General features: G+C 37.4%; 5 protein-coding genes and 1 non-coding gene across 10 annotated transcripts; 4 read left to right on the plus strand and 2 right to left on the minus strand.

Annotated features, from left to right (window-relative positions):
- The first annotated feature begins 1,232 nt into the window (after positions 1 to 1,232).
- LOC106638300 (protein O-glucosyltransferase 2) lies at positions 1,233 to 4,063 on the plus strand. Of its 3 annotated transcripts, XM_089592885.1 has the most exons (9): positions 1,233 to 1,285; positions 1,370 to 1,509; positions 1,960 to 2,280; positions 2,351 to 2,562; positions 2,633 to 2,844; positions 2,927 to 3,171; positions 3,251 to 3,488; positions 3,551 to 3,850; positions 3,923 to 4,063. In XM_089592885.1, the coding sequence occupies exons 3-9, from the start codon at positions 2,090 to 2,092 to the stop codon at positions 4,040 to 4,042; spliced, it is 1,518 nt and encodes a 505-aa protein (XP_089449011.1). In that variant the 5' UTR covers positions 1,233 to 1,285; positions 1,370 to 1,509; positions 1,960 to 2,089; the 3' UTR covers positions 4,043 to 4,063. The 3 variants fall into 3 exon arrangements, with proteins under 3 accessions (XP_089449011.1, XP_089449014.1, XP_089449013.1); XM_089592888.1 differs by lacking the exon at positions 1,233 to 1,285 and having other exon boundaries at positions 1,494 to 1,513; XM_089592887.1 differs by lacking the exons at positions 1,233 to 1,285; positions 1,370 to 1,509 and adding an exon at positions 1,651 to 1,718.
- LOC106638393 (uncharacterized) lies at positions 4,046 to 7,667 on the minus strand. Of its 2 annotated transcripts, XM_089592884.1 has the most exons (6): positions 7,241 to 7,667; positions 7,085 to 7,161; positions 6,925 to 7,006; positions 6,633 to 6,843; positions 5,752 to 6,544; positions 4,046 to 5,412 (listed from the first exon to the last, which is right to left on the minus strand). In XM_089592884.1, the coding sequence occupies exons 1-6, from the start codon at positions 7,298 to 7,300 to the stop codon at positions 5,049 to 5,051; spliced, it is 1,587 nt and encodes a 528-aa protein (XP_089449010.1). In that variant the 5' UTR covers positions 7,301 to 7,667; the 3' UTR covers positions 4,046 to 5,048. The 2 variants fall into 2 exon arrangements, with proteins under 2 accessions (XP_089449010.1, XP_014207005.1); XM_014351519.2 differs by having other exon boundaries at positions 4,046 to 6,544.
- An 823-nt stretch (positions 7,668 to 8,490) lies between these two features.
- Positions 8,491 to 13,570, plus strand: Klp3A (kinesin-like protein 3A). 2 transcript variants are annotated; one of them, XM_014351468.2, is made up of 14 exons: positions 8,491 to 9,002; positions 9,083 to 9,308; positions 9,381 to 9,819; positions 10,001 to 10,266; positions 10,343 to 10,786; positions 10,858 to 11,245; positions 11,321 to 11,687; positions 11,765 to 12,077; positions 12,152 to 12,288; positions 12,360 to 12,545; positions 12,618 to 12,806; positions 12,873 to 13,055; positions 13,133 to 13,200; positions 13,279 to 13,569. In XM_014351468.2, the coding sequence occupies exons 2-14, from the start codon at positions 9,083 to 9,085 to the stop codon at positions 13,298 to 13,300; spliced, it is 3,228 nt and encodes a 1,075-aa protein (XP_014206954.2). In that variant the 5' UTR covers positions 8,491 to 9,002; the 3' UTR covers positions 13,301 to 13,569. The 2 variants fall into 2 exon arrangements, with proteins under 2 accessions (XP_014206954.2, XP_089448858.1); XM_089592732.1 differs by having other exon boundaries at positions 12,360 to 12,806; positions 13,279 to 13,570.
- Positions 13,571 to 13,656: 86 nt separating this feature from the next.
- Positions 13,657 to 15,960, minus strand: LOC106638299 (zinc finger CCCH-type with G patch domain-containing protein). The gene is made up of 9 exons (XM_014351405.2): positions 15,789 to 15,960; positions 15,528 to 15,725; positions 15,384 to 15,449; positions 15,179 to 15,316; positions 14,970 to 15,112; positions 14,721 to 14,899; positions 14,283 to 14,552; positions 14,026 to 14,205; positions 13,657 to 13,952 (listed from the first exon to the last, which is right to left on the minus strand). Exons 1-9 carry the CDS (start codon positions 15,807 to 15,809, stop codon positions 13,657 to 13,659), a joined length of 1,491 nt encoding a protein of 496 aa, XP_014206891.2. The 5' UTR covers positions 15,810 to 15,960.
- Positions 15,961 to 16,104: 144 nt separating this feature from the next.
- RpL3 (ribosomal protein L3) lies at positions 16,105 to 19,257 on the plus strand. Its single transcript, XM_014351442.2, has 7 exons — positions 16,105 to 16,168; positions 16,733 to 16,925; positions 17,261 to 17,429; positions 17,677 to 17,999; positions 18,202 to 18,404; positions 18,648 to 18,803; positions 18,993 to 19,257. The coding sequence occupies exons 1-7, from the start codon at positions 16,166 to 16,168 to the stop codon at positions 19,206 to 19,208; spliced, it is 1,263 nt and encodes a 420-aa protein (XP_014206928.1). The 5' UTR covers positions 16,105 to 16,165; the 3' UTR covers positions 19,209 to 19,257.
- On the plus strand, positions 16,575 to 16,652 carry LOC111642923 (small nucleolar RNA U43). The gene has a single exon (XR_002759613.1). It is a non-coding gene; the product is annotated as a small nucleolar RNA U43 (small nucleolar RNA).
- Positions 19,258 to 24,190: the final 4,933 nt, after the last annotated feature.

Here is a 24,190-nt window from a genome sequence, read left to right on the forward strand (position 1 = left end):
TGTCTTGCCTATATGTACCCGAGAGGCTCAAGACATGTGATATTGTATAACATGAAACAAATGAAAAAAAAAAAAAACAAATATAGAGAAACAATAAAACAGAGAGAGGATTATGCACCATGCCTTCAGTATGACAAAACTATTACAATTGCACTCACATTGATTTTTTTTTTTTCTTTTTTTTTTTTTTTTTCTCAACAACAAGAACAATTAAGAACAGTATGTGTGTGTGTTAATTCCTTCTTTTTATGTTGGAAAAACAAGTACTATTCACAGGAAAATATGATGAGAATGAGTCGTGTTTTTCCTAATATGTACGAGGCGGGGCACCGCCTCCGTCTGTCTGCAACAGCTGCAGGTCTGATCCACGGAGAAGAGAAGAGAGCTGTGACGACGTAGCGGATGAATGAATGCTGCTCCCTGTGTCAGAGCTACATCAAGTACTGATAAATAATTTACAGTGCGACTCCAACGGACTTCGACCAAGGACACCTGTCGAAGTTGACTAGTCGCAGTCGCTGCAAGAGAGAGACCTGCAACACGAGAAAGAGTTACACCCCCAGGGGGCCTTTAATTCGTCTCGGCTCGGTCGAGCTTTTGCAAGCCTACTACGAGGAACTCGCCGTACTCTCTCTCTCTCTCTCTCTCTCTTTTTCTCTCTCAACCACTTATAAGTATAATATATACATAAACACAACTCGCGATATCGTACCATATAGGTGTGTATATGTCTTCTCTTCACTAGGTATGTCGTCGATAATTCTCCTCACCTGCAGCCTGTTATTGCACGAGCCCGAAGTTTATTCAGAGTATTAATTTTTACAGGCACGGAAGCGCGCATTCGAATAACCCCGATGACATATTGTATATTAATTGTCACGATAAAATAGCCATTGCCATAATGTACGCGCGGCGACGAGGATTATGTATGCGTCTCTCCGTGATGGCTATACGTTTATAATACACGGCCGTACGGTGTGCCGTGCTGGCGATTTCTCTCACTTTTTTTTTTTTTTTCCTCTTTTAGGTACACTCGCGCGCTTGCTCGCGATGAGCCGCCGTCACAGTGCTGCTGGGCTGCTCCGAAATCACGGAGTTTAAATCGTTGAGTGCCAAGCACAAATTTCACCAATGAAAGAGGTTACGTTATCTCACTAGCCAATAGGAATTGAATGTTTTCATTTGTCGCGCAACGAATCAACATCACTGCAGTGTCTGTACAACTCTGTATAGGCTTACATCGCTCTCGTGCTTCGTAGTCATGCGAGTTTTTCATGATTTATAAGTACTCCACCCCCATAGTTTCATTATAAACTCGTCGCGTATCCTTCATTGTCCTTGATTTGTTATTCATTTTATATTTTTTAAGGTCACATTATGGTCAGATTTGACAATAGGAGATACAGAGCAGGCTTTTATGGAGTATGAAATTTGATTGACTCCGGTGGTGCAACCGTAGTTGAAGGCGAAAAGTATGAAAAAAAGGAAGTTGGAGCTTTATTTTCAGGTGTAAGTAAGTATGCTAATCAAGATATTATACATAACAAGGTACATAGGTACTACAAAGAAGAAATTATTGTAAATGAATATTGAATTCAATTTACCCATCAGTGCTATAAAAGATTCAATATAATTATTTCGCTCGTCAGTCAGCATTTTCTATTAAAAGTATCCGATGGGATCGGAGCATTTCGGAGCACGAGAGAGAATATAGGCTGGTAAAAACACATGCGTATACGCGTATAAATATGTAGGGCTTTGCACATATATGTATGTTTCTTTTATAAATACTCTCAGCATGACACTCGCCGTAAATTGTCGATTTAGTAATATGTTTACCCGCAAATCTGTGTTTAAAATTTTTTCAATTTTTTTATTCTAATAGCAATTTCAATACTTAAGCTGCATAAAATCACAAGTTGCATAACTTGTTAAGAGTTCATTGATTTGTTTGCATAGGTGATAAAAGGAAAGAAGAATTTGCCGTGTAAATGTCGGTTAATTTATGGCGAACGTTGTGCGCTTTGATAAAAGCAGTTGAAAATCGGCAAAACCTCGAGTGCACGAGAACACGTAGAAAAGTTCCACGATGAGGATAAATAAGTACTTGTTCGTTCTTTTGGTGGTTATTACGAATTCAAATTCCATACGGTGTGCTGAGGACAGCGTTTCTATTGACGAGTCGAAAACAATAGTCTGGGGCCCAGGATTGGACCCCGAAAATATCGTTTTGAGGGCGAGATACATATTTCTACAGCTCGTCGATGAACAAGGAAAAAAGTGTGTGTACCTATTAACTCTTGCATTTTTATCCTTTTTAAAATTTTATGATCTTTTTTGTTTACTTTAGCGTTACAAAGTCTCCTGGGAAAAGTCTGGTCACAGCTCGGATAACTGGAACCACCGAGCAGGGTGATCCTTGTCCCATTTGGACCCAAATTTTTGACTGCAAAGATGGTTCTTTTATCGTCAGATACAAAATTTTCAACACTTGCTTTAATTTTCGTATTTTGTTACTGGTTAAAAAGCGAGTTTTATCTTTGAAACGAAACGATTTCAAAGGTAGGTGTATTTGGTTGGATTTTTATTTTTTCTGAAAATTTTTCATGTAGAAAACTTTCCGTATTTTTAGGGCCAATACATGAGGAAGAATGCTACTGTCCGAATCCTTTAGTGCACATATGGCTTGAAAATAACGAATGTCTTCCGAGTCACCGACGAATTTCGAGGGATCTTGCAACGTTTCCTAGCGTAGATTTTGATGATTTGAGGAATAAAATTGTTGACAAATTTAACAAACCGAATAGTATAAGTGTTTGCCACTACGTTATCAAAGATAACAAGGTATTCAACTCATCTATTTTTTATAAAGAAGATTGGTACTTTTTTTTTAATACAAACGTATCACGTTGACATTTTTTTTCAGATTTATAGAAAATGTTACGGACAGCACGTCGGTTTTAAAATATTTACGGACACAATTTTACTTTCTCTAACGAGAAAGACAGTTATACCAGATGTTGAATTTTTCATGAATTTAGGAGATTGGCCTCTAGTTTCCGAGAAAAAGGATATCCTTCCCATATTCTCGTGGTGTGGCTCTGAAGGCTTCAAAGATATTGTTCTACCAACTTGGGATTTGACCGAGTCATCCATTGAAGCCATGGGCAGGTAAATGAAAGCTCATGTTTTTTTTATTTTGCACTTATAATGTTTTTAGTCAAATTTAAAACATTTTTCAAAATTCCAGAGTCATGCTTGATATGGTATCTGTACAAGGTAATACAAATTCATCATGGAATGAAAAAATCCCGAAAATGTTCTGGAGAGGCAGAGACTCCAGAAGAGAACGCCTTGATTTAATAGACATTGCGAGAAATAATCCAGATCTTTTCAATGCATCAATCACAAACTTTTTCTTTTTTCGAAATGAAATGGCAAAATATGGTCCAGGTGAAAAGCATACGTCATTTTTCGATTTTTTCGAGGTATGTTTGGCGTAAATATTAAAATAAAAATTTCTCGTTTTCATTAAACGATCGTATTTCAGTATAAATATCAGTTAAACATCGATGGAACGGTAGCAGCGTACAGATTTCCTTATTTACTAGCTGGCGATTGTTTAGTCTTTAAACAAAACTCAAAGTATTACGAATTCTTTTATGAAGATGTCGAACCGTTCAAGCATTACGTTCCTGTGAAAAGCGACTTGTCAGATCTCGTGGAGAAAATTAAGTGGGCCATGGAAAATGACGCTGAAGCTTTTAAAATCACCAAAGAAGCTAGATTATTTGCCAGGAGTAATTTGATGCCGCAAAATGTATTTTGTTACTACGTTGCCTTGTTATACGTACGTACTTTAATTATTTTTTGTGACAGTTTGAGTTACGATTTACGCTAACAATTATTTTACAACTTGCAGGAGTGGAGTAAGAGATTGAAAAGTACCGTCCAAGTTTTACCTGAAATGGAACAAGTTTTTCAACCAGAGCACAAGTGCAAATGTATAACTAATGAAAAAGGAAATAAAGATGAACTTTAAGTATTGAAAAAGATTATCTATTATGTTAAAATTTTTTGTAAATACACAAATCTTAATGTACAAGATTGTTGAAAACTTACACTAGAAGAAATAAAAGCGTTTTCATTGATTTACAACGTTGCAGTTAGAACAAACAAATTGCTCAATCATAAATAATTTTAAAGGAATGTATTTTGAATTTTGTTGCAAATAATTATAAATGTATGTACAATTATTATAGACTATTTCTAAAATATCATTTATTTTGCCTCTGTCTGAAAAATTCTTGAAACTGTCTTATCTTTACCAATAAAAAATTTCCAAGTTTTATTTGCAACAAAATAATGTTCCCTTTATTCGCTTAATAAATTTAACACATCATTAAATGAACACCTATGATACTTTATTTGGTACTATTAATGTAATTGTACCTATTGACAAAAGTCAGTCGTTTTCATTAACATTATTCTGTGACTAGCAGTTGATTCGCCCAAATAATGTCAATGTTTCGTGTCAAAAATTAGCTGTACAAATTATTTGCGTTACAAATTCATTAATGTGCTTTAAATGCTAGGTTAAAAACATTTTTTGAGAATCAACTACTAGAATACATGTTTCCATCATTACTTAATATTCAAAATCACATAATATACAATATACAATGGAGCTTAGAGAAATTTCAAAGTTTCGTACACTCCATTTACATTTTCACACATTCTTCTCTATAGTACGTTAAGAAAAATCGAATCTTCTTGATACCTTTCTCCTACCATCATACTTATTGATAAATGTACAGACCACATCATTCTTAATAGTTAATCATCACAAAATATTTATTTATGAAAAAATAAAAATAAGGTTCCATACAAGTTGTTAAAAATGAAAAATCGTTTGACTTCTAAAAATTTGAAAATATTAGGAACATGGATTTTAAACACAATTAAATTGTAAACCCAATATCAAAGAGACTACTCCATCAATCTTTAGTTGCAATTTTTTAAAAGTTTAGCCACCTATTGAAGTAATTTTATTGAGGAGGTGGCTGATACCCGTAACCAGCATACTGATTGGGAGGTGGGCCTTGCGGTCCAGGAGGTGGAGGCATGTGTCCCGCGGGTGGTCTTGGTGGATACTGTCCATATCCCTGACCAGCAGGTGGAGGAGGATAATTTTGTGGTGGATACTGAGGGTGACCATAATGCTGACCCGGCTGAGGAGGATGCGGTGGGTAAACTTGTGGCTGTCCACCAGGCGCTGTTGGAACATAAGTTTGCGTTGTCGCGGGATGCGACTGAGGTGGTGGACCGTACGCACTCTGAGGCTGGGGCTGGGGGGGTCCTCCAGGTCCCTGAGGAGGTCCCGCAGGAGGCTGAAAACCCGTCGGCGCAGGACTGGGCGACTGCTGTTGCTGTGGTGGAGTTTGAGATGGAGGGGCTTGCTGAGGAGATTGATGCGGGGATGGGTGCGGCGACTGATGGGGCGGTGGAGCTTGGTGTTGCTGTTGATGCGGTGGATGGGGTGACGGCTGTTGGTGCGGTGGATGAGGAGATGGCTGCTGATGTGGTGGGTGCGGTGACTGGTGTGGGGGCGGATGAGGTGGCTGATGTGGAGGCGGATGTGGTGGTTGGTGAGACGGGTGCACGGGATTCCCCCAATTCGGAGGTGGAGTTGGTTGAGGATAGTTGCCCTGCTGAGGAGTCTGAGGTGGGGGATTCGGTGATATGGTCTGCGTTGAAGCGGATGGTGTACACGTGGGCTGACTACTCTGAACATAAGTGTTGACACCGCTGCCTGACACTGCTGCCACACTAAACGGAGGAGCACTCGAGGTAGGGCCATACTGTGCTGGCCCACCACCGGGGCCAGGACTAGGCTGATTACCGTAATTGGGCTGTGGCGGTCCTGGCTGAGGTGGCTGAGGTACGGGCGGTTGAGGGGGTTGAGCGTTTGATGCTGGTGGAGGAGGGTACTGCTGTTGGGGCGGAACGTTATTTGGGTAGCCTTGAGAAGATGGAGGAGGATAACTTCCAGTCTGGGGATTGGGATTGTATGCGTTTTGAGGTGGTGGCACTTGCGTGGGTGGCTGCTGGTAATTCCCCTGTGGACTTGGACCCCCGTATTGTCCAGGCTGCTGTTGCCCAGTAGCTGGAAAACTTTGCTGAGCTGCATTAGCAGGCGGATATCCCTGTTGATTTGGAGGTGGGGGTCCATACCCAGCAGGAGGCTGATTTGCATTAGGGGGTGGATAGCCGCTAGGTTGAGGTCCATAACTATTCACAGTGGTTGGGGGTGGTCCATAATTAGGTTGATTCGTAGGAGGATAACCCTGCTGTTGAGGAGTGGCCGGAGGACCATATTGGTTTGGCTGACCAGTTACGTAGTTGGCGTTCTGAGGTCCTTGATAATTAGCTGTTGGTCCTTGATTACCATAAGGAGGATGGTAACCTTGCTGTGGCGGTTGTTGAGGTGGGTAACCTTGTTGAGTGGCTCTGTACTGCTGTGGGCCAGGACCTGCAGGTGGCCCTAAAAACAGAATCAAGCAGTATGTTTCAACAAGTTTCTCGTTTAAATTTTAATGCTGCTGGAAAAAAATAACAAGCAAAAATCTTACTATTCATAGCTGGTGCTTGGCCAGGCATGACCGGACCTCTGTAACCCGCCTGTGGCATAGATTGGCCTTGATTAAAGCCAGACATAGGCAAGGGTTGTTGAGCATTGGGGGGCATTTCTGTTCCTGGTCCAGGTTGAGAAGGAGGGACGTTTGGAGGGACTTGAGGTGCCATCATGTTGTGTGTTGGTCCATTTGGAATTGACTGAGGTGCCTGAGTAAATTATTTAGTTATTACCAGAGTAATTAGACTACAACTACTTGTTTGTGTAATTTGATTTGATTGGTGGCTAACCGGAAGAAGTGCCTGAATATTTTGATTTGCATCGGCTATCGATGCTAAATAGACTAAGTTTCTGTGCAGCATTTGTTGGTACCTGAATGAGAAGAATATATAAGACACGGAAGAGTGCATAGATACACAAGAAATGGAATGAAAAATTCACTTCACTTACTGCATACATTCCTGAGACTTTCCTTTGTTTTGAAAGTCTTGTATAGTTTGTATGAGATGACAATTTTCATCCAGCATCTGAAAATAACAAGCACTTGTTATTGCTGCACAGTGAGGTTAAGCACGATACAAGGGAGGAAAAAAATGGTGCTTGTACTTTTTGTATTTGAGCAGGAGTCGCAGGCGGCCTGCCACGCTGAGCGTAAGTCACTGACATTCCTAATCCTGAAGTTTTATTCGGTACTTGTAATTAAAAATCTTGAACGACGACACTAGGCCACACTATGGACATTTACATACACGCAATTACACTGCACTAACAGAACCCGAGTCCGAGCATAAAAAAAAATCACAGCAAAGCTTGCAGACTCTTTCGACATTTACAGGTACACCTATTAAGTATTCTTCGCTTGCACACTCAAATATTGTCACTGGAGTCCGGCTTTAATTGCTAAGTAATAGTAGGGTCCGGTCATCTTTTGAGTGAATATGCCCTTTTCGTTTAATGGGCTGCAAGGCCTGCAACTTTTTGTACGAAAAATTTCAATTTTACGGAACAGCGTCGCCGCCATGCGTTCACCCATTTAAAAAATAACACACAACGACGGTGTATAATGGGTTTAATCACGCAGTGCCGCATTCATGGTTTGCGTTGCGGATTTAAGAATCCGTCATTGAAAGTTGCACCCACACTGCCCTACAGTCCTACACACCATCCACTTTTCGTAAACATATTATTAAATACCCAATAATTCAGAGAAACAATATTCAGTGCAAAAAGTTAAATCTGTTTTTTTTTTTTTTTTTTTTTTTTTTTTTGTTAACAGACTTGTTTGTCAAGTATTGTAAGGTAAAATTCAAAATTTTTACGTTTACTTGAATACTTTTTGATATATATTAATATACGTTTTACAAAACAATATTAAATTTTTATGTGTTCATTAACGGAATAAAAATAGCAGCTATAGAAGGAATTATTAAAACCAACTCTGTATGAGTTATATTACTTTTCGTGTATACTTTGCTTTTAGGAAGGGAAAAGAGAAAAATTTCCAAAGATGTATATAATTTTATTGATGGTGATCGTGTTATTGTATGTACGTAACAAATAAACCATATGTGAGCAGCAATTATCGAAAGAGAGGATTTTAGTATACTCGGAACATAAATTTTTCTTTTTTGATACTTCAACATGCAAATAACTCAAAATTTATAAGATTGCAATAAAGAAAAATGTATTCAAACAAAGCGCGCAAGCCTAGATTCGCCATTCCCGGCGTTCCTTTGGAAATCGCGAAACGCGCGCGCACGAACCAAAAGCGGAATTTTACAAACCGTTTGCCGCGCGCGCCCTCTGTTAAAAACTGCTCGTCCAATCCGGGGAACGTGTGTTTTCAATTTGAAAAGTACGGTTGTGTAAAAAGAGTCACATCCTGCGTGCGTGCACGATTCCTGCTCCTGGTTGTCCTGCTGCTGGTTGCCGCCGAAGAAGGAGAGTGTCCAGGGGTCACCTGCCAAATCGACCTTGAAACGCTCTCTCGCCGTTGTACCCTCTTCGTTCGTTCACGTTATCCACGATTTGTTTTTACGGTTGTGTTAAAACGCCAAGCGTTAAAGATGCGTGTTAGTGAATTTTAGGTACTTGATCCCTCGAGCTCTTTTTTTCTTTTTTTTTTTGCGATCCTGGGTTGCAGTGATACTCAAAGTACATTGCTTACAATATTGCGTTGACAATATAGGATTGTTTATTACTTGTTAAGCGTTACTTTACAAACGGTACTTACGACTCTGGTGTCGACAAAGCTGTCACATTGTTTATTGACCCATAGTCTTGTTTCTTAGTATGACCTCAAGTGTTTTTTTCTATTAAAGTTATATCTGTTATTTGACTTCACACCCATCAAATATACACACATAAGGTAATTGTTGTATTTTCAATTTCTCTTGTCTTCCTAGCTTTTATAAATTCTTGATTATACCCATACGTTGTATTGTACAGATGAGCGAAGACTTAGTAAAAGTTGCCGTTCGGATACGACCATTGGTACAGTCGGAGAAAGAAAAAGGCTGCCAGATATGTCTAAACGTCGTCCCTGGGGAACAGCAAATACAAATCCCATCCACGGAGAAAGCGTTTACTTTTAATTATGTATTTGCTCCAGAATGTTCGCAGGAGGAATTCTACGAGACTGCTATCAAGAACATGATTTCTAATATTTTTGAGGGTACATATTTATTTCTGTTCTTTTATAAGTCAAAAGCTCAATATCTTTTCAATGAATATCATCAAATTTTAGGGTACAACGTCACGATATTGGCATATGGTCAAACTGGCAGTGGAAAAACTTTTTCTATGGGCACGAATTACGACAAAAGTGACGCCGATTGTGGAGTTATTCCGAGAGCTGTTAATGATATTTTTGAAATAATTGAGAAAAAAACAGACTGGGAGTTTAAAGTAACAGTAGCATTCATGGAGTTGTACAAAGAGCAATTGTATGATTTATTATCAAAAAAGCCGCGCAACCAATGTGTCCTCGACATTAGAGAAGATTTGAGAGGAATTAAAATTGTTGGTTTGTCGGAAATTCCTGTGACAAACACTCAAGAAACTTTGCAATGTCTAGCTGATGGATCATCTAACAGAGCTACAGGAGCAACAGCTATGAATGTACAAAGTAGTCGTAGTCACGCTATATTTACTATATCTGTGCACCAGCAAAAGAAAAATGAGCCGTTAGTATAATAACACTAAATTTTTTGGGCATGATTTATGAGATACAGAAATGACCAAACCGACGTGTGATTATTTATCGAAAATAACTCCATGAAATTCTATAATTTTTATTCTTTTAACACGGTAACTAACTATTTTTAATAGAATGAGCTAAATAATGTTGAAATTGATTTTTTTCAGAAACTCAGCTAAATTTGCAAAGTTCCACCTGGTTGATTTGGCTGGCTCAGAACGATCTAAAAAAACTCAGGCTATCGGGGAAAGATTTAAAGAAGGAGTAAATATCAACAAAGGGCTTTTAGCTTTAGGAAACGTTATTTCTCAATTAGGAGAGGGTGGCAACTCATCGTACATTGGCTACCGAGATAGCAAATTGACCCGTTTGTTACAAGATTCACTGGGTGGCAATTCAGTCACGTTAATGATTGCGTGTGTTAGTCCAGCAAGTTCGTATTGATGAGAAATTAATTTGTTTAGATTTTATCATTATAAATTTGGTAAATGTTTTTCTCGATATTTTAGATTATAATATTGATGAAACCACTAGTACATTGAGGTATGCCGACCGTGCTAAAAAAATTAAGAATAAACCAATTGTTAATCAAGACCCTAGAACAGCTGAAATTATTAATCTCAAGAAAATCATACAAGAGTTACGAACTGCTATGCTAAATTCTGATAATGGTGTAAGTTTGTGTCCACCAGAACATTCGGAATTGGAAGACAAAGTAAAGTCTCTGCAAAGAAAATTGAGAGGAGTAACAGAAACACTGAGTGCCAACCTTATGGAAATGGTCAATATGCATGAATTGGCTGAGTTAACAGAACAATCTCGAGAAGTAATGAAAAATGCTATAGCTTCACTCTTGGAAGATTGTGAAAGTCTTTTGAAAGATTTTCATGAAAATCCGAAAAATGTTGAAAGTTACAGAGGAAAGCTGGAAAATATTTGCATGAAAATCATAGGTACATCGTAATTTATTTTATTGATAAATGAGAAATCAAACATTTACTAATATTTAGTGTCAACATTTTAGATTTACAAAAAGAACAAAAGAAAGCAAATGATATGTTGGTAACTCATGAATTGTCCACTGATTCGCCTAGTAATAACACTGGCAACTCGGAGTCCATGAGTAATAGTATAGAAGAAAGCAGTTTAATGAACGAAACGTATGATTTGGACGAGAAGCACGAAGAACATACTCTTCAACAAGCTGGAAGAGTTGATGAAGTACAATATATAAACAAACAGTTGGCAATCAAAGAGGAATTGGTCTCTAATCTTATTAAAAATTCATCGCAAATAGCAGAGTACCAAAAAGAGCTCGAAGAAATGGAAGATGAGATAAAGACTTTGGCGAAAGAAAGGGATGAATTGCAGCAAGCACTGCGTAATGCACAAACGAGCAATACTAGCGCAAAGTTAGTAAATCATTATCTATCATGAAATTTTTTACTTAACAGGTGTATTTTGTTTAAATGAAAAATCAATTTTAGAATTGCAGAAACGAGACGAAAAAAAGTTCAAGAACTGGAGAAAAAAATTGCAGACTTACATCGCAAGGTACTGGAGCAAAATAAAGTGATTAAAAATAAAGAGAAATCCGACGAAAAGATAAAAAGCTTGAGCAATGAAATATTGAGTCTGAAGCAAACAAAAGTTAGATTAATTAGAAACATGCGTTCTGAAACCGACAAATTTAACAAGTGGAAGAGATCAAGGGAACAAGAACTCTACAAATTAAAAGATCAAGATCGAAAACGTCAAAATCAAATTACCCGTCTACAGTTAGAACACAGCAAACAAAAGAACGTTTACAAGAGGAAACTGGAAGAAGCACAAGCTATTCAGAAACGATTAAAGGTAAGTAAAAAAATTCTCTGCTTTGCTCAAATGCTTAAAACCGTGCGATATTTGACCGCGTTAAATTTTTGGTGTAGGATGCCTTGGATTTGCAAAAAAAAGCTGCTCAGCGTCGTGAAAAAGCTACTGCCAACGTCAAAGAAGATGTGCTTTCTTGGGTGCACCAAGAATTTGAGGTGCTATTGAGCACAGTGGACGCTGAATATACTCTTGAAAAACTTAAGAAAGATAGAACAGCCAATGCGAATCGGTTAGCAGAACTTCAACTACACAATGAATCAGACAGCTCTTTGTCGAACCAAGCAGAAATCGCTGATTTGATGGAGTACGTTGAAACACGAAACACACAAATTAAAGATTTAGAAAAGCATATTGCTGAATCAAACCAAGGTAACGCATGATTTTTTTATATTGTATATGACAAAAATACTTGGCTATATTAGTACGCTGATTCTTTTTTTTAGATAACAGAGCGAAAAATAGATGGCATGCAATTTCAACAATAGCAGATTTTAAAATGGCCTTGAAAACTTTGTTCGAAATAGTCGCTACCAATAGACGGGAACAAATTACATTACAATCGACGTTGGAAGATTTAACGGTAAAAAATTTATTAAACGTAATTTATGTAAATGAAATCAATATTATTTACAGAAAATAATATTTTTTAAGGATCAAATTGAGAAGCTAAAGAATGAAAATGAAGAAATGCAAAAGTACGACTTGAGAAATTCAAGGAATTTGAAATTCCGAAAAGAATATTTGAACGAGTCCAATGGTAAAGAATCAGTTAGTGACTCTGAGAAAGATAAAAAAATAAAAGAGCTTGAAAACCAAATCGAAGAATTGCAACAGAAGGTTTTTAATTTCAATTCGTATTATCAAATTACAATATTTCACTCTTTAATGTTTTATTATTGTTGCTACAAGGTTTTGACTGAGAAGGATTGTAATGTCCCAGATGTAAAGCTCAAGCTTAGACAAACTAAATCTGTGCGCGAAGAAAACGAAGAGTTAGATTCATTCGTTCTAACTGATGAAAGTGCCTTTGAAGATGATGTGGAAAACGATCCAGATTGGAGGAAAACTCCTCTGTTCTCTAGACTTAGAAATCTTGAGGTAATTGCATTTATGACTGATTGAATGTTACCAACTTCAAAATATATATGAAATTTGATTCAATAGAAAACAAATCGAAATAACACGAGGGAAAGCAAAGCGGGCTTGAAGCGGTCTTCACAAGGAGATATAAAATGTTCCTGTAAAACGCAATGTAACTCTCGTTTGTGTTCATGCCGAAAGAACGGTGTTACTTGTGAGAATTGTAACTGTAATCCCAGCATTTGCCTTAACCGGAATCCCGATAACGTGAGAGATTTAAAGTGTTAATTGTAATAATAACGATGTAAATACAATTTTTATATTTTTTAATTATTTCTTTTCAGACTCGACGCACATTATTTTCGGACGCGGATCAAGTAAAGGAGTCTACATTAGAAACGAAAAAAGTCAAGTACGTATTACAGCTTACCATGAATAATGTAATAAGGGCGAGATTTTTTAAATACTCACTGATGTTCATTTATTACAGGTTAGAGATTACTAGCGATTAGTAAAAGACAGGGACTGTCACCATAATGAATCACTTGATTTATGTAATTAACGTAATCATTAAAAATCGTTGTAATAGTTTAAGTTTTCAAGTAATTTATGAAGTTCAGACATGCATAGTAATAAAACATTAGTGCTTTAAAAAAGATATACTGTCTATTTATGGCAACACTATAAAACACAATTTTATCTATTTTGACGTGAAAATAAATTAATTTTACATATGCAATTACCAAATGTACCATGGATCAAATTTTAAAAATATAAATTTTTCACAAATCTATGAAGGTAGCACATAATAAAAATATTTTTAACCAAAACAATTTTTTTTATTTCAAAACAGTAATTAGTATTGTCGTTAAAATTCTTTCATTTTCACCTTGAACTTTCGTTGATTTTGTTCTGCTGTTATTTTTTTTTCTGAAGCTTTTAAATTACTCATTTGTTTCTGTGCTTCGTTGTATCTTAAGAGAGCATTGTTATACTGTACACTTCCTTCACTGAATCGTGTCAACTGACTCTGTAATTTTACAGATTCTTTTTCCAACCTTGAAATACCCTCCCATATTTGATAATTTGCTATACTTAAGTTTCTGTTGGATTCTTTCTTTAAATCTTTTTGGATCTTAGATTTACTCGATCCTGGTTCGGATGCTGTAAAGATACGACATTCCGTTTAGTAAAATATTTACAGTAATTGCAGTTAATTTTACAATCGGTCCCTTACATTTATTTCCTAGCGTAGCATTCATAAAATTAAACACATTATTCTTTTCCCTTTGTTTTTCTCTTAAATATTCCTTTTGTCGTTGTTGTTCCAATTTTTTTTTCTGTTTTTGCATTTTTCTTTCAACACTGAATAAGTTTTTGTCACCTCCAGCATTTTCTCTCAGAGTCATGCAATGGTCTATTAATATCGACAATAAATTAATTAAAATTAAATATTTATTGTACGAGAATCTGAATAGTAACATTCCAACTGACCTAATGATTTTCCAGCTGGTAGTACAGTCGCTTCCACAGGATTCACTCGGCCATCAGATCTTCTACCTAAACCTGTACCAGTAATGTATCCCATTTGGGCCATTAGTTTACTGCCGATACCACGAGTATGTTTCTCCCAATCGCCCAAACGTTCATTTGAATTCACGGATAATAATGCTCTTTCTACAACTTCTTCATTGTTACGAACATTCATTTCTTGCTCATAATCACTTTCGTCAGAGGAATCTGACATTTCCAAACCAGCATCATCTAATAATTATAATAAGTTAATATAAGTATAAAATCACAATGACCAATACAGAAAAAAATTTTAAAACAATTTCTCATGTATTATTTTTAAGCTAATAATAAGAGAATATTTGAAGTTCAAAGAGTAATAAATAAACCGTGACTTTACAAAAATCAGTTGCTACTTACCAAGTGGTAAAATATCATCTATTCCAACGTCTATGGTGTTTCCACTAGCTTCAAACTTTACTTTGTACTCGTCATTTTTATCATCAGGAGTTTTTAAAATGACACATCTATGCCACAGTTTATTTTTATGTTTAGCTAACACTCTGCTTCCCATTTTTATACTTGAGTAATCTGGTTCCCTAAAATAAGTAAGCTTGCATCAATGTCTAATAAGAGTTTTTAAGTATAAAAAGATCAATTAATTCATACTTGTATTCTTGTATACTTGTAAAGGGTACAAGTTCTCCGTGAGAAAAATGACATTGATCTTCCGAAAATTTACATGAACCATCCAAAAAATAAGGACAAGGAAGCATCTCCTTGTGTGTTGGATTGATAAACAATACTCTTATCTAAAATTGCATGATATGAATTAACAAATAATCGAAACTCGATATAGAATCACATTAAACAATTACCATAATATCATTCAAACTGTTGATGTCATCGTCACTTTTGTGGACTGAGCAAATCATAGCGTTATGGTATCCTGTGCCACCCCAGCTGCTACCGTGTGGAGCTCTGCATTTGGTACCTTCAAGAGCCTTTAATTCGTCCTACAGTACACAACTGTCTTATAAATATTCTTTTAATGATTTTTTTATCATATATCATAATACTGACTTCTAATCTACTTCCTGGTTCCGAACTTTCGTCGTTCTGTGGTTCTTCCAATTGTGCCAATTCGGCCTATTGAGCATGAAATAAATTTTCTTAATATCATTAAACCAGTCAAAAAAGTTGAGTTATTGACCCATGAATTCATACCTTGAATAAATCGTATTCATCATCCAAGGTACTTTTTGACTCTGCATTGGAGTTTGTCTGTTCTTGCTGTGAATCTTCATCACCTTCAAAATTTTCCTTTGTAAGTTTTATAAGTTCTATCAGGTCAGATTGTAAACTTATCAAACCCTGTCGTTCCGACGAACTTGCCGTTTTCAGTGCCTCTTGCACTTGCATCAACTGTAGGTGGTAAAATACATGTAAAATAATTGTGAAAAAATTTTATTTGTAATGACTAGGTACCTGTTCTTCGTATTGATTCATTGCCACCTCCAAACCCTGCTCCAACGTAGTTAAAAATTAATCAAAACATTCGAGATGTACAAAATTCAAAAATTACAAGATCAACACTGCTCCAAAACTCCAAAATACATAACTTTATTGTTTTTATATTAAATAAACACAACACAACAGCAACGAGCAGCAAACGTCAATATACATATGTATAGTACGTCAATTAACTACAGATGGTCTTATCTGATCTTGTAACCTAATTAATCTATTTTCTGTACAATACTAAAAGATGAAGATGACGACGCTAGCGCTGTCGAGAAACCGGAGTCGGCGGCAGTGTCAGGCAGTGCAGTATTATTTCGTTCACTCTCAACGGTGACGGCATCATGGTAAGATCGAATTTTTCTTAATCCGCCTCTAATCTTTCCATCTGACCCACCATTAACTTCCAAGTTAAACAATTAACATCTTGAATATTTTATTACTTGTATCAGCATTTTATTTTTTTTTAAATATTTGATATGTTTACAAATATTGATACGTCACACTTGGCCATTGCAATTATGCATCCTTCAGAATTTGTTACTGTTCCAACATCTTTGTTGTAAGAGTCCTTAACACCTTTATTATTGGTCAACTAATTTGTACAATTTTAAAAAAATTTTCAACGATTAATTCATAAATTCCTCAAAATTTGCAGTACGTGAGTTCCTAACCTCTGCTTACTAACATACGTTCGGATTCGTAATTTCAACCCCTTAACCATCAGATGTACTGTAAATTCATTCGAACTAAATGATGATTTAGATAAAAAAAAGTTTATGGTTTAAACTGAAACTTTGTGTAGAAAGTATTCTAGGGCGGTCTGATTTGTTCGATAATCGCCAAAATTCGTTCGGCCACGTGGTTGCTCCGCATCGCTAATTCCAACCTTCTGTTCTGTATTTTTACAGTCTCACAGGAAATTCAGTGCGCCCCGTCACGGCTCTATGGGGTTCTACCCCAAAAAGAGATCCTGTCGTCATCGTGGTAAGGTCAAGGCTTTCCCGAAGGATGACCCGAGCAAGCCGGTCCACCTTACGGCCTTCCTCGGCTATAAGGCCGGTATGACCCACGTGGTACGCGAAGCTGATCGACCTGGATCAAGTGAGTGTAACAACAAATGGAATTAATTCTTTCACGTGTATCAGCGATGTTTTCGGTGGTTACTGGATGAGCGCAGCAATGTGATCTCTAGTAGCCAGGCACAGGTATTCAGGGCCGCTGATCCCACGCGGTATAGCTTGAACTGTGGCATCGTAGAATAACCAGCAGCCCACTTGGGTGTGCGAAATCCAATATATTCCATACTCCTGAGGGAGCCCATTGGGCCATGACTGAGGGAATAACCATATTGGATACATATCATCTTACAATCTAATTTGTGCTAAAATGACACTCCATTTCTACAATCTAATAAAAATCAACTCGATTCTTAACAGAGGTCAACAAGAAAGAGATTGTGGAAGCAGTTACTGTCTTGGAAACTCCTCCCATGGTCATTGTCGGTGTTGTTGGTTACATCGAAACGCCTCATGGTCTCCGTGCTTTGACCACTGTCTGGGCTGAGCATCTTTCCGAAGATTGCCGCCGAAGATTCTACAAGAACTGGTGAGTCTCTATTTTTCAAGTCGAATAATTGATTGCAATAAGAAAACAAAATTTTACCAATTCCGTAAAGCTCTCCGCTCTAAAGATGAGAGTTTTCTAATGGATGGTTTTAGTCACTGAGTATTGCATACTCACAAAAGACTAGTCCAACAATTGTGTTGTTCCTCCTCTCATATGTATATGATGAGGTTGACACATTTTCGTAGGGGCTTGTTTTTGCATAGATAGGCTGGTTGCTTGTTGATAGGTACAAAAGTAAGAAGAAGGCTTTCACCAAGGCCTCCAAGAAGTGGCAAGATAACTTGGGACGCGCTTCCATCGAGAGAGACTTCAAGAAAATCATGAAGTACTGCAAAGTCGTCCGCGTCATTGCTCACACTCAAATGAAACTATTGAGACAGCGCCAGAAGAAGGCTCACATTATGGAAATTCAAGTTAATGGTGGAACCATCGAGGACAAAGTTAATTGGGCCAGAGAACACCTCGAGAAGGCCATTCCAGTTAACAATGTCTTTGCCGCTGACGAAATGATTGATGTCATTGGTGTCACCAAGGGTAAAGGAGTCAAAGGTAAACCAGTTTTAAAAAATATTGATTCACCTTTAAATTCCAACTAGGTCCTAATAAAATGTGATGACAAAACATGATGTGCAAAATATCAGAATATTTCTGTTGAAAACATCATGCTGCCTTCCTACTGAAGTCCCAAAAAAGTTAATTAAGAAATCCTCCCGCAACATTTCAAATAGCTAAACAACCAATATTTTTACAGGTGTCACCTCGCGTTGGCATACCAAGAAACTACCGCGCAAGACGCACAAGGGTCTGCGCAAGGTCGCTTGTATCGGTGCCTGGCATCCAAGCAGAGTTTCATTTACGGTTGCACGTGCTGGTCAGAAGGGTTACCACCACCGTACCGAAATGAACAAAAAGATTTACCGTATCGGTCAAGAGATCCATACCAAGGATGGCAAGGTAATTACTCCCTTACCAAAGAAATGAATTAGTTGCTGCCTTGTTAGACATTAAACTTGAAGTCCTCTAAACAAGTTTAACAGCTTCATGCTAATGGGCTAGATAAAAGCTGTGTCATAGTTCTCCGTTGTGTTGCCTGCACTTTGGGGATTCCCAATCAAGCTACACTTTTCAATAAATATAATTACATGGCATCCATTTTCTATTATGTGTGAGATACTTAATTGTATTTTTTACTTTCAGATTATCAAGAACAATGCCTCGACCGAGTACGATTTGACCGAAAAAAGTATCACACCCATGGGTGGTTTCCCCCACTATGGTGAAGTTAACAACGACTTTGTCATGATTAAGGGTTGTTGTATGGGACCCAAGAAGCGCGTCATCACTTTAAGAAAGGTGTGTACCATATATCAAACAATTCATCAATTAGAAAAAAATTTACAGTGATGAGTTTTCTAGAGCCAAAAAAACTATTATGAATACTAATTGATTCTGAATGATAGGACTGACATTTTGATGGATCAAATAATCATTTGTTAACTCTATAAAGGCCTAGCTAATAAGAATTTTTTACTTATTTTTCAGTCGCTCCTAGTCCATACCAAGCGCTCTGCTCTTGAAAAGATCAACCTCAAGTTCATCGATACGAGCTCCAAGTTTGGTCATGGTCGCTTCCAGACTGCCCAGGACAAGGCTTCGTTCATGGGTGTCTTGAAGAAAGATCGCATTCGCGAAGAGCAAGCTCAGGCTACTGCCGCCACTGCTGCTCCAACAGCAAGCGCCGCGACTGTTGCTCAGTAATCTTTGTACTGTGTATGATGGTTAATATAAAAAAAGTTTCTATTCTCAACTGTTGTCTATTTCTTTGAATCCTAACTTCTCGATTTCTTTAAGACTTGATAACAGACATCGGCATACTTTTATTTATGAAATATATGAAATACTCAATTTCACACATTGTAAATATCTATTTAGTAAAAAAATAAATTTTATTTTTTCAAAAACCGATTGTTTCTTTCAGTCGATACTTTCATCTTGACAAGTCACTTACAAGATAAGATGGTATTTAAAAAAAAACAAATTATAATGGCAGTATTTAAATATAAAAACCGCGAAATTCTAACACTAATACCTATACCCTCCGAGATAAACACGTAAATGATAGATGTAGCGTACAATTAGTCAACTATGACAAATGATTACTGAACAGTTACTGCCATTTTTATGTTCATACTTCTGATTTACTTATTATGGAATATTGAGACCAGTAATTTCGCAGTTTTCGAAATATGCACTTGGACGTGACATGCATCAAATGCATGTTATACTTAAAAGTTGTAAATATTTTTAATCGTGTGATAGAGGAATTTCATTGATAAAAGCAATATCCAAAAACCATCGCATCTTCAAAAAGTAAAAAACATCCGTGTGCATTCAAAAACTTGCAGACCCTCAAAGCTCAGGAACAGGATAGAAGTAATAAAAGGAAGGGGGGGGCAGAAGGTGCCTGACAAATCCACGAGTTCGCAGCCTCAAGATGTTATGCAAATTCGTCGTCGACTCGCGTAAGTTATACGTGCGCGCAGTCAAGAGACGGAGTTGGCGAGCTTCTCTCGACTCTGGCAATTGAAATTCACCCGTCGAGCTTTAAGCGAGTCGTCGCGTGGTTGGCGGTGAGCTCGTGCTTTACCGGAGAATTGTTTGTTGCCCTTTAGCGATGGCGCAATTTGCACGCAAACAGGCCATTAAGCTCGAGTCGCTCGCGTTAGCCGCGATGCCCCAGAAGTAATGCTTCAAACGTGCCACTCGCTCTGGGGCTCTTTAACGAAAATCCTCCAACTCCGCACACACCCGCGGCGTACACAAGTAGGTATAGGGAGAATGTGGGTAGGGTGTAGGTGTACACAGACGAGCCAAGCCAGGCAAAGGCACGAAACTCCATCAGGGAGAGACGTTCTCTCTCGGCGACAATTGCCTGGCTGATTGTTTCTCGCTTTCTGCAGGCATATATACCACCTCTCTCGCTTTGGTATTTAGGCTTTGAAGAGCTCTGGTGTACAAGAGCCTTTTTTTCGTAATGGCTTTCATTTGAATATGTTGCAATTTTTTTTTATTCTCGCCCACATCAACCCGAATTGTACGATTGAATTTTGTTTATATAATCATCATACACATTGGGGCTCGTCATCGAACCCATAAGTAGTTGTAAAATCGGCGTATTTCATTTTTTTTTTACAAAATTTAGTTCAACTAAAAGGTCGTGCAATTGAAATATTTCATTAAGTTGTAGCGCGAAATGAGTGGTAAAATTAAAAATGAGGACAGCAATTTCTGAAATGGTTTCAATTTTGCGTTACAAACTATATTTCGTTTTTATTTGAAAAAAAAAAAACTTTAAATCAATATTAGCTCACTTGTAGAAGACTTAAAGATTTTCGATCTCATCAACCTGAAAAATATAGGTTTGTTAATTTTTCCCACCCCTACTCGTTTGTAATCTTGTAAAACTTATAATTTCACGAATACTCCGTAGGTACTAATAGTAAAATACTCCAAATTTTATTTCAGTCGAGTTTTTACATTGGTTGATTTTTATGTTCTGAAAAAATCTTGATAGATCGCGTTTATTGACAATTCAGTGATTGCACGGGGTGAACTTTCCAATTTCCGGATTCGCAATGTCAGGAGGGCGGAAGCTATTCCGCGGTCTTGTGTCACTTTGAAATGAGCAATTGAAATTTTGATTAATTGTAAAGTCTCCCGTAGGCACTTATCTTCTTTTTTGAACGAGGGACAAAAAATGTCGCCGCGACGCTTTGTACACAATCTTGATTAATTTAGTCAAGATATCGGTATGCCGAAAAACGGAAGCTCTCTCCACTCATCTCTGCTCACGGATTCAGTAGTTCCGTTGCTGTCCCAACTTTTCCTTAAATTTTTTGCATCACGCAAGTTGAAGCCCATGTTCATCTATACATGTATAGTAACTGCATCGGTTCGACAACAGTGAAAATAAACCTTTTTACGTTCAGAAGTCAAATTTCGCGTGGCCAAAAAAAAACCGGGTGAACGATTTCGGAAAGAAAAAAAAAACTTTAACCATTATGTCAGAATGATTTTCGAACGCGAAATATAGACACTGAAATGTTTTAACGAATATTTCGAAGAGGAAATTTTCTAAAAGTTGCCCGACACGCACGCAAACATCATCCAAGTACTTGTGTAAGTATATGCACCTATACGTATAGATACAAACCAACCAGTACAGAAAAATAAGAGAGAGAGAGAGCATATGATCATAAAAAAACAGTACAAAGGCGAGCAAAAAGTGAAAAGGCGTGTCCGCTTTTCTGAAACGCATTCCAATTAAAAAGCCAGAGCTTCGTTAGTCTTTACCTCCCACCGCGACATTGCTGTCTCGCAACTGGGCGGAGGGGGGATTCCCTCTCTCTTTCCTGCTCACAAATATATATCACTATATCCACGCTTTTTCTCACGAATCGCCCGTCCAATCCTTACTTCTGGATCTTTACATCTGTAAATCTTTTATTCAAGTATATTCCTTCCCTTCCCCCTTTTTTTTTTTTTTTTTTTCTCTTCAAACTAAATAAATCCGGTGCAAAAGCTCGCTTTCCCCCCAATAATTAATCCGTTGCTCGCGTATATGTATATACGAGAGGTGAGAACTTCTTTTGACTTTTCCTTTTCATTTACCTTCGGGCGTCCGATGTATACACGGTGAATCATAAAAAAGAGAGAATTGGACGGTTTGGCGAGGAAAAAAAAAAAAAAAAATTGCATAAATAACGACGCGCTCACGGGAAATCTCTCTTTATTTGGGCGCGCTCGTGCGCATTGAAAACAAAACAAAAAAAAAATAATGCATTGGGTGTGCGAAAAGAACACCGCGGGCAGGGTGTATCGAGGAAAGTGCTTTCGCTTGGTTGGGGCGGCGATGGAAGTATGGGGGGGGGGGGGGAGGAAAAAAAACCTTGGGAAAGAGATGACTCCTTGGTGCGCGTGCCCAAGTGCCAAACATCGCGTCCAAGTATATCCATGTGTATTATAAAAGATACGTGTATGCACGTACGGGCACAGCTAGGAGCTCCTTATTGTAGAGGTTTTTTTTTTTTTTTTTTTTTTTTTCTCCTTACGTGCCACGTGCATTTTAATACACACTGGGTGCGTGTGTGATGTACAAGTGTATACCTACGAAGGATGATGCGAAAAGTCGAGTGTGGGCCGAGGCCCTTTGTGAGTATATACAAGCGGGGGGGTGGGGTACAAGCAAACCCTTGATTCCGTTGAACAGTTTCTCGATCGTGACGTGCGCCCAAGTGACTTTGACGCGCGCTTGATTGTATACTGCTTAATACGTATGAGTACGTTTTTTTTTTTTTTTTTTTGTACATATAATAAGTAAATATACTTACCCCGTTCAACCCCACGCCGAGCGATCTCCGTGTTTTTTCTGTTCGGTCTTTTTTTTGCTCAGTTTTTACGGTATACAGATATGGAAATTTTGTGTAATTTACTGACCAAGTTTAATGACAACATTACATTTATATTTGGTGTTTTTTTTTTTTTTTTTTTTTTTACTCGAAATAATATTGACAAATGCACAAACTCAGTGTATGATTATGGTTTACATACTTACACTAAGCACGTGTAGTCCGTTTAGTTGTTTGATTCAACCAACAGTTATTATGAAAAAAGTTGAACAATGCCAGTATGATTTTTTTCTGTTGCTCAAATCGTGTCGACTATCATTTGCACGGAGCACCGGATAAACTTTACATTTTGTGGTGATAATGAATTTTCAATCCTCAAATAGTAACATAATGTAACTACTTTTTGCTCTGGCATAACTGAAAGGAGGCACTTTTATGTACTGATGATGGCTAAAAAATATTACTGCGATCCCTGTTTGAAGACATTTTGGAGCAATCATAAAGCATATGCGAAATTTTTTTTTAGTCTCAACAATGCATTAAATTTAGAATAAAAAACGATATAAAAAAAAAAAAAAAAAAAAAAAAAGGGGGGGAATGCAAATTGCTTTGATAAGTATAAGCTCATTTGTAAAATAATAAAAGGCGTTGTTCTGCACACAGGATATTGTATTGTGGTCGTTGTGAACGGTTTCGGTTAATCAAGTCCGAAAGAGGCTGTTTCGAATCAAATGTGCGTGTATGTGTATACACGACGAGGCTTGAGCACGTGTCCATTGTATAATGTGTACTTACGCGCCTCCGCTGTCCATCCGTACCTACATATATCATCATCATCATCGATAGGAAGTTGAAGGTTTGAAGATCAGTCAAGTGTGCGTATTGTGTAAATACAATCAGACGTAGCTCCCCCATCTACTACAACGTAATTCATAGGCTCGAGAGGGTTCACGCACAATTAAATACGTACAAGAGGTGCCACTTTTTTCTGTTTCTTCGTTTATTTGTTGCTCGTTAATTCAATTACTTTCATCTTCTTTTTTTTTTCTCATCATCAAAGTAGTCAATTTCTTTTTTTTTTTCGTCTCGTTTATACATTTTAAATTATTATATATGCACATGGGCAAAGGTTGTTACTCTACTATAATCTATGAATTTGTTGTTTAACGAGTTTCCAAAAGGCCGCGCTTAATCATAATTTTATTACATATGTTTAATACATTTTCAATCGCTAAGAAGTATTTTAATAAATAATCCGTAGTATATACGTACATTTCTTATGTATATTTTACAATACGTGTTTTATATACGTAAGTACGACGACGAACAACA

The sequence above is a fragment of the Copidosoma floridanum genome, unplaced genomic scaffold, assembly GCF_036245765.1.
Source record: "Copidosoma floridanum isolate Cflo_tuat_1 unplaced genomic scaffold, Cflo_Japanese_pri ptg000019l, whole genome shotgun sequence".
Taxonomy (NCBI): domain Eukaryota; kingdom Metazoa; phylum Arthropoda; class Insecta; order Hymenoptera; family Encyrtidae; genus Copidosoma; species Copidosoma floridanum.

Excerpts from the sequence above, each read along its gene's own strand:
- LOC106638393 (XM_014351519.2), bottom strand. The coding sequence starts at position 7,300 with ATGTCAGTGACTTACGCTCAGCGTGGCAGGCCGCCTGCGACTCCTGCT. Across the intron at positions 6,844-6,924 it reads ATATTCAGGCACTTCTTCCG|GCACCTCAGTCAATTCCAAA; the intron begins GTTAGCCACCAA and ends TAATTTACTCAG. Across the intron at positions 6,545-6,632 it reads CCAAGCACCAGCTATGAATA|GGCCACCTGCAGGTCCTGGC; the intron begins GTAAGATTTTTG and ends TTCTGTTTTTAG.
- RpL3 (XM_014351442.2), top strand. Across the intron at positions 16,926-17,260 it reads AGCTGATCGACCTGGATCAA|AGGTCAACAAGAAAGAGATT; the intron begins GTGAGTGTAACA and ends GATTCTTAACAG. Across the intron at positions 18,405-18,647 it reads TCCATACCAAGGATGGCAAG|ATTATCAAGAACAATGCCTC; the intron begins GTAATTACTCCC and ends TTTTACTTTCAG.
- LOC106638300 (XM_089592885.1), top strand. The coding sequence starts at position 2,090 with ATGAGGATAAATAAGTACTTGTTCGTTCTTTTGGTGGTTATTACGAAT. Across the intron at positions 2,845-2,926 it reads ACGTTATCAAAGATAACAAG|ATTTATAGAAAATGTTACGG; the intron begins GTATTCAACTCA and ends ATTTTTTTTCAG. Across the intron at positions 3,172-3,250 it reads TCCATTGAAGCCATGGGCAG|AGTCATGCTTGATATGGTAT; the intron begins GTAAATGAAAGC and ends TCAAAATTCCAG.
- LOC106638299 (XM_014351405.2), bottom strand. The coding sequence starts at position 15,809 with ATGAATCAATACGAAGAACAG. Across the intron at positions 15,317-15,383 it reads AACCAGGAAGTAGATTAGAA|GACGAATTAAAGGCTCTTGA; the intron begins GTCAGTATTATG and ends TGTGTACTGTAG. Across the intron at positions 14,553-14,720 it reads AGATGATATTTTACCACTTG|ATGATGCTGGTTTGGAAATG; the intron begins GTAAGTAGCAAC and ends TATAATTATTAG.
- Klp3A (XM_089592732.1), top strand. The coding sequence starts at position 9,083 with ATGAGCGAAGACTTAGTAAAAGTTGCCGTTCGGATACGACCATTGGTA. Across the intron at positions 10,267-10,342 it reads TGCGTGTGTTAGTCCAGCAA|ATTATAATATTGATGAAACC; the intron begins GTTCGTATTGAT and ends TCGATATTTTAG. Across the intron at positions 11,246-11,320 it reads ACGAGCAATACTAGCGCAAA|AATTGCAGAAACGAGACGAA; the intron begins GTTAGTAAATCA and ends AATCAATTTTAG.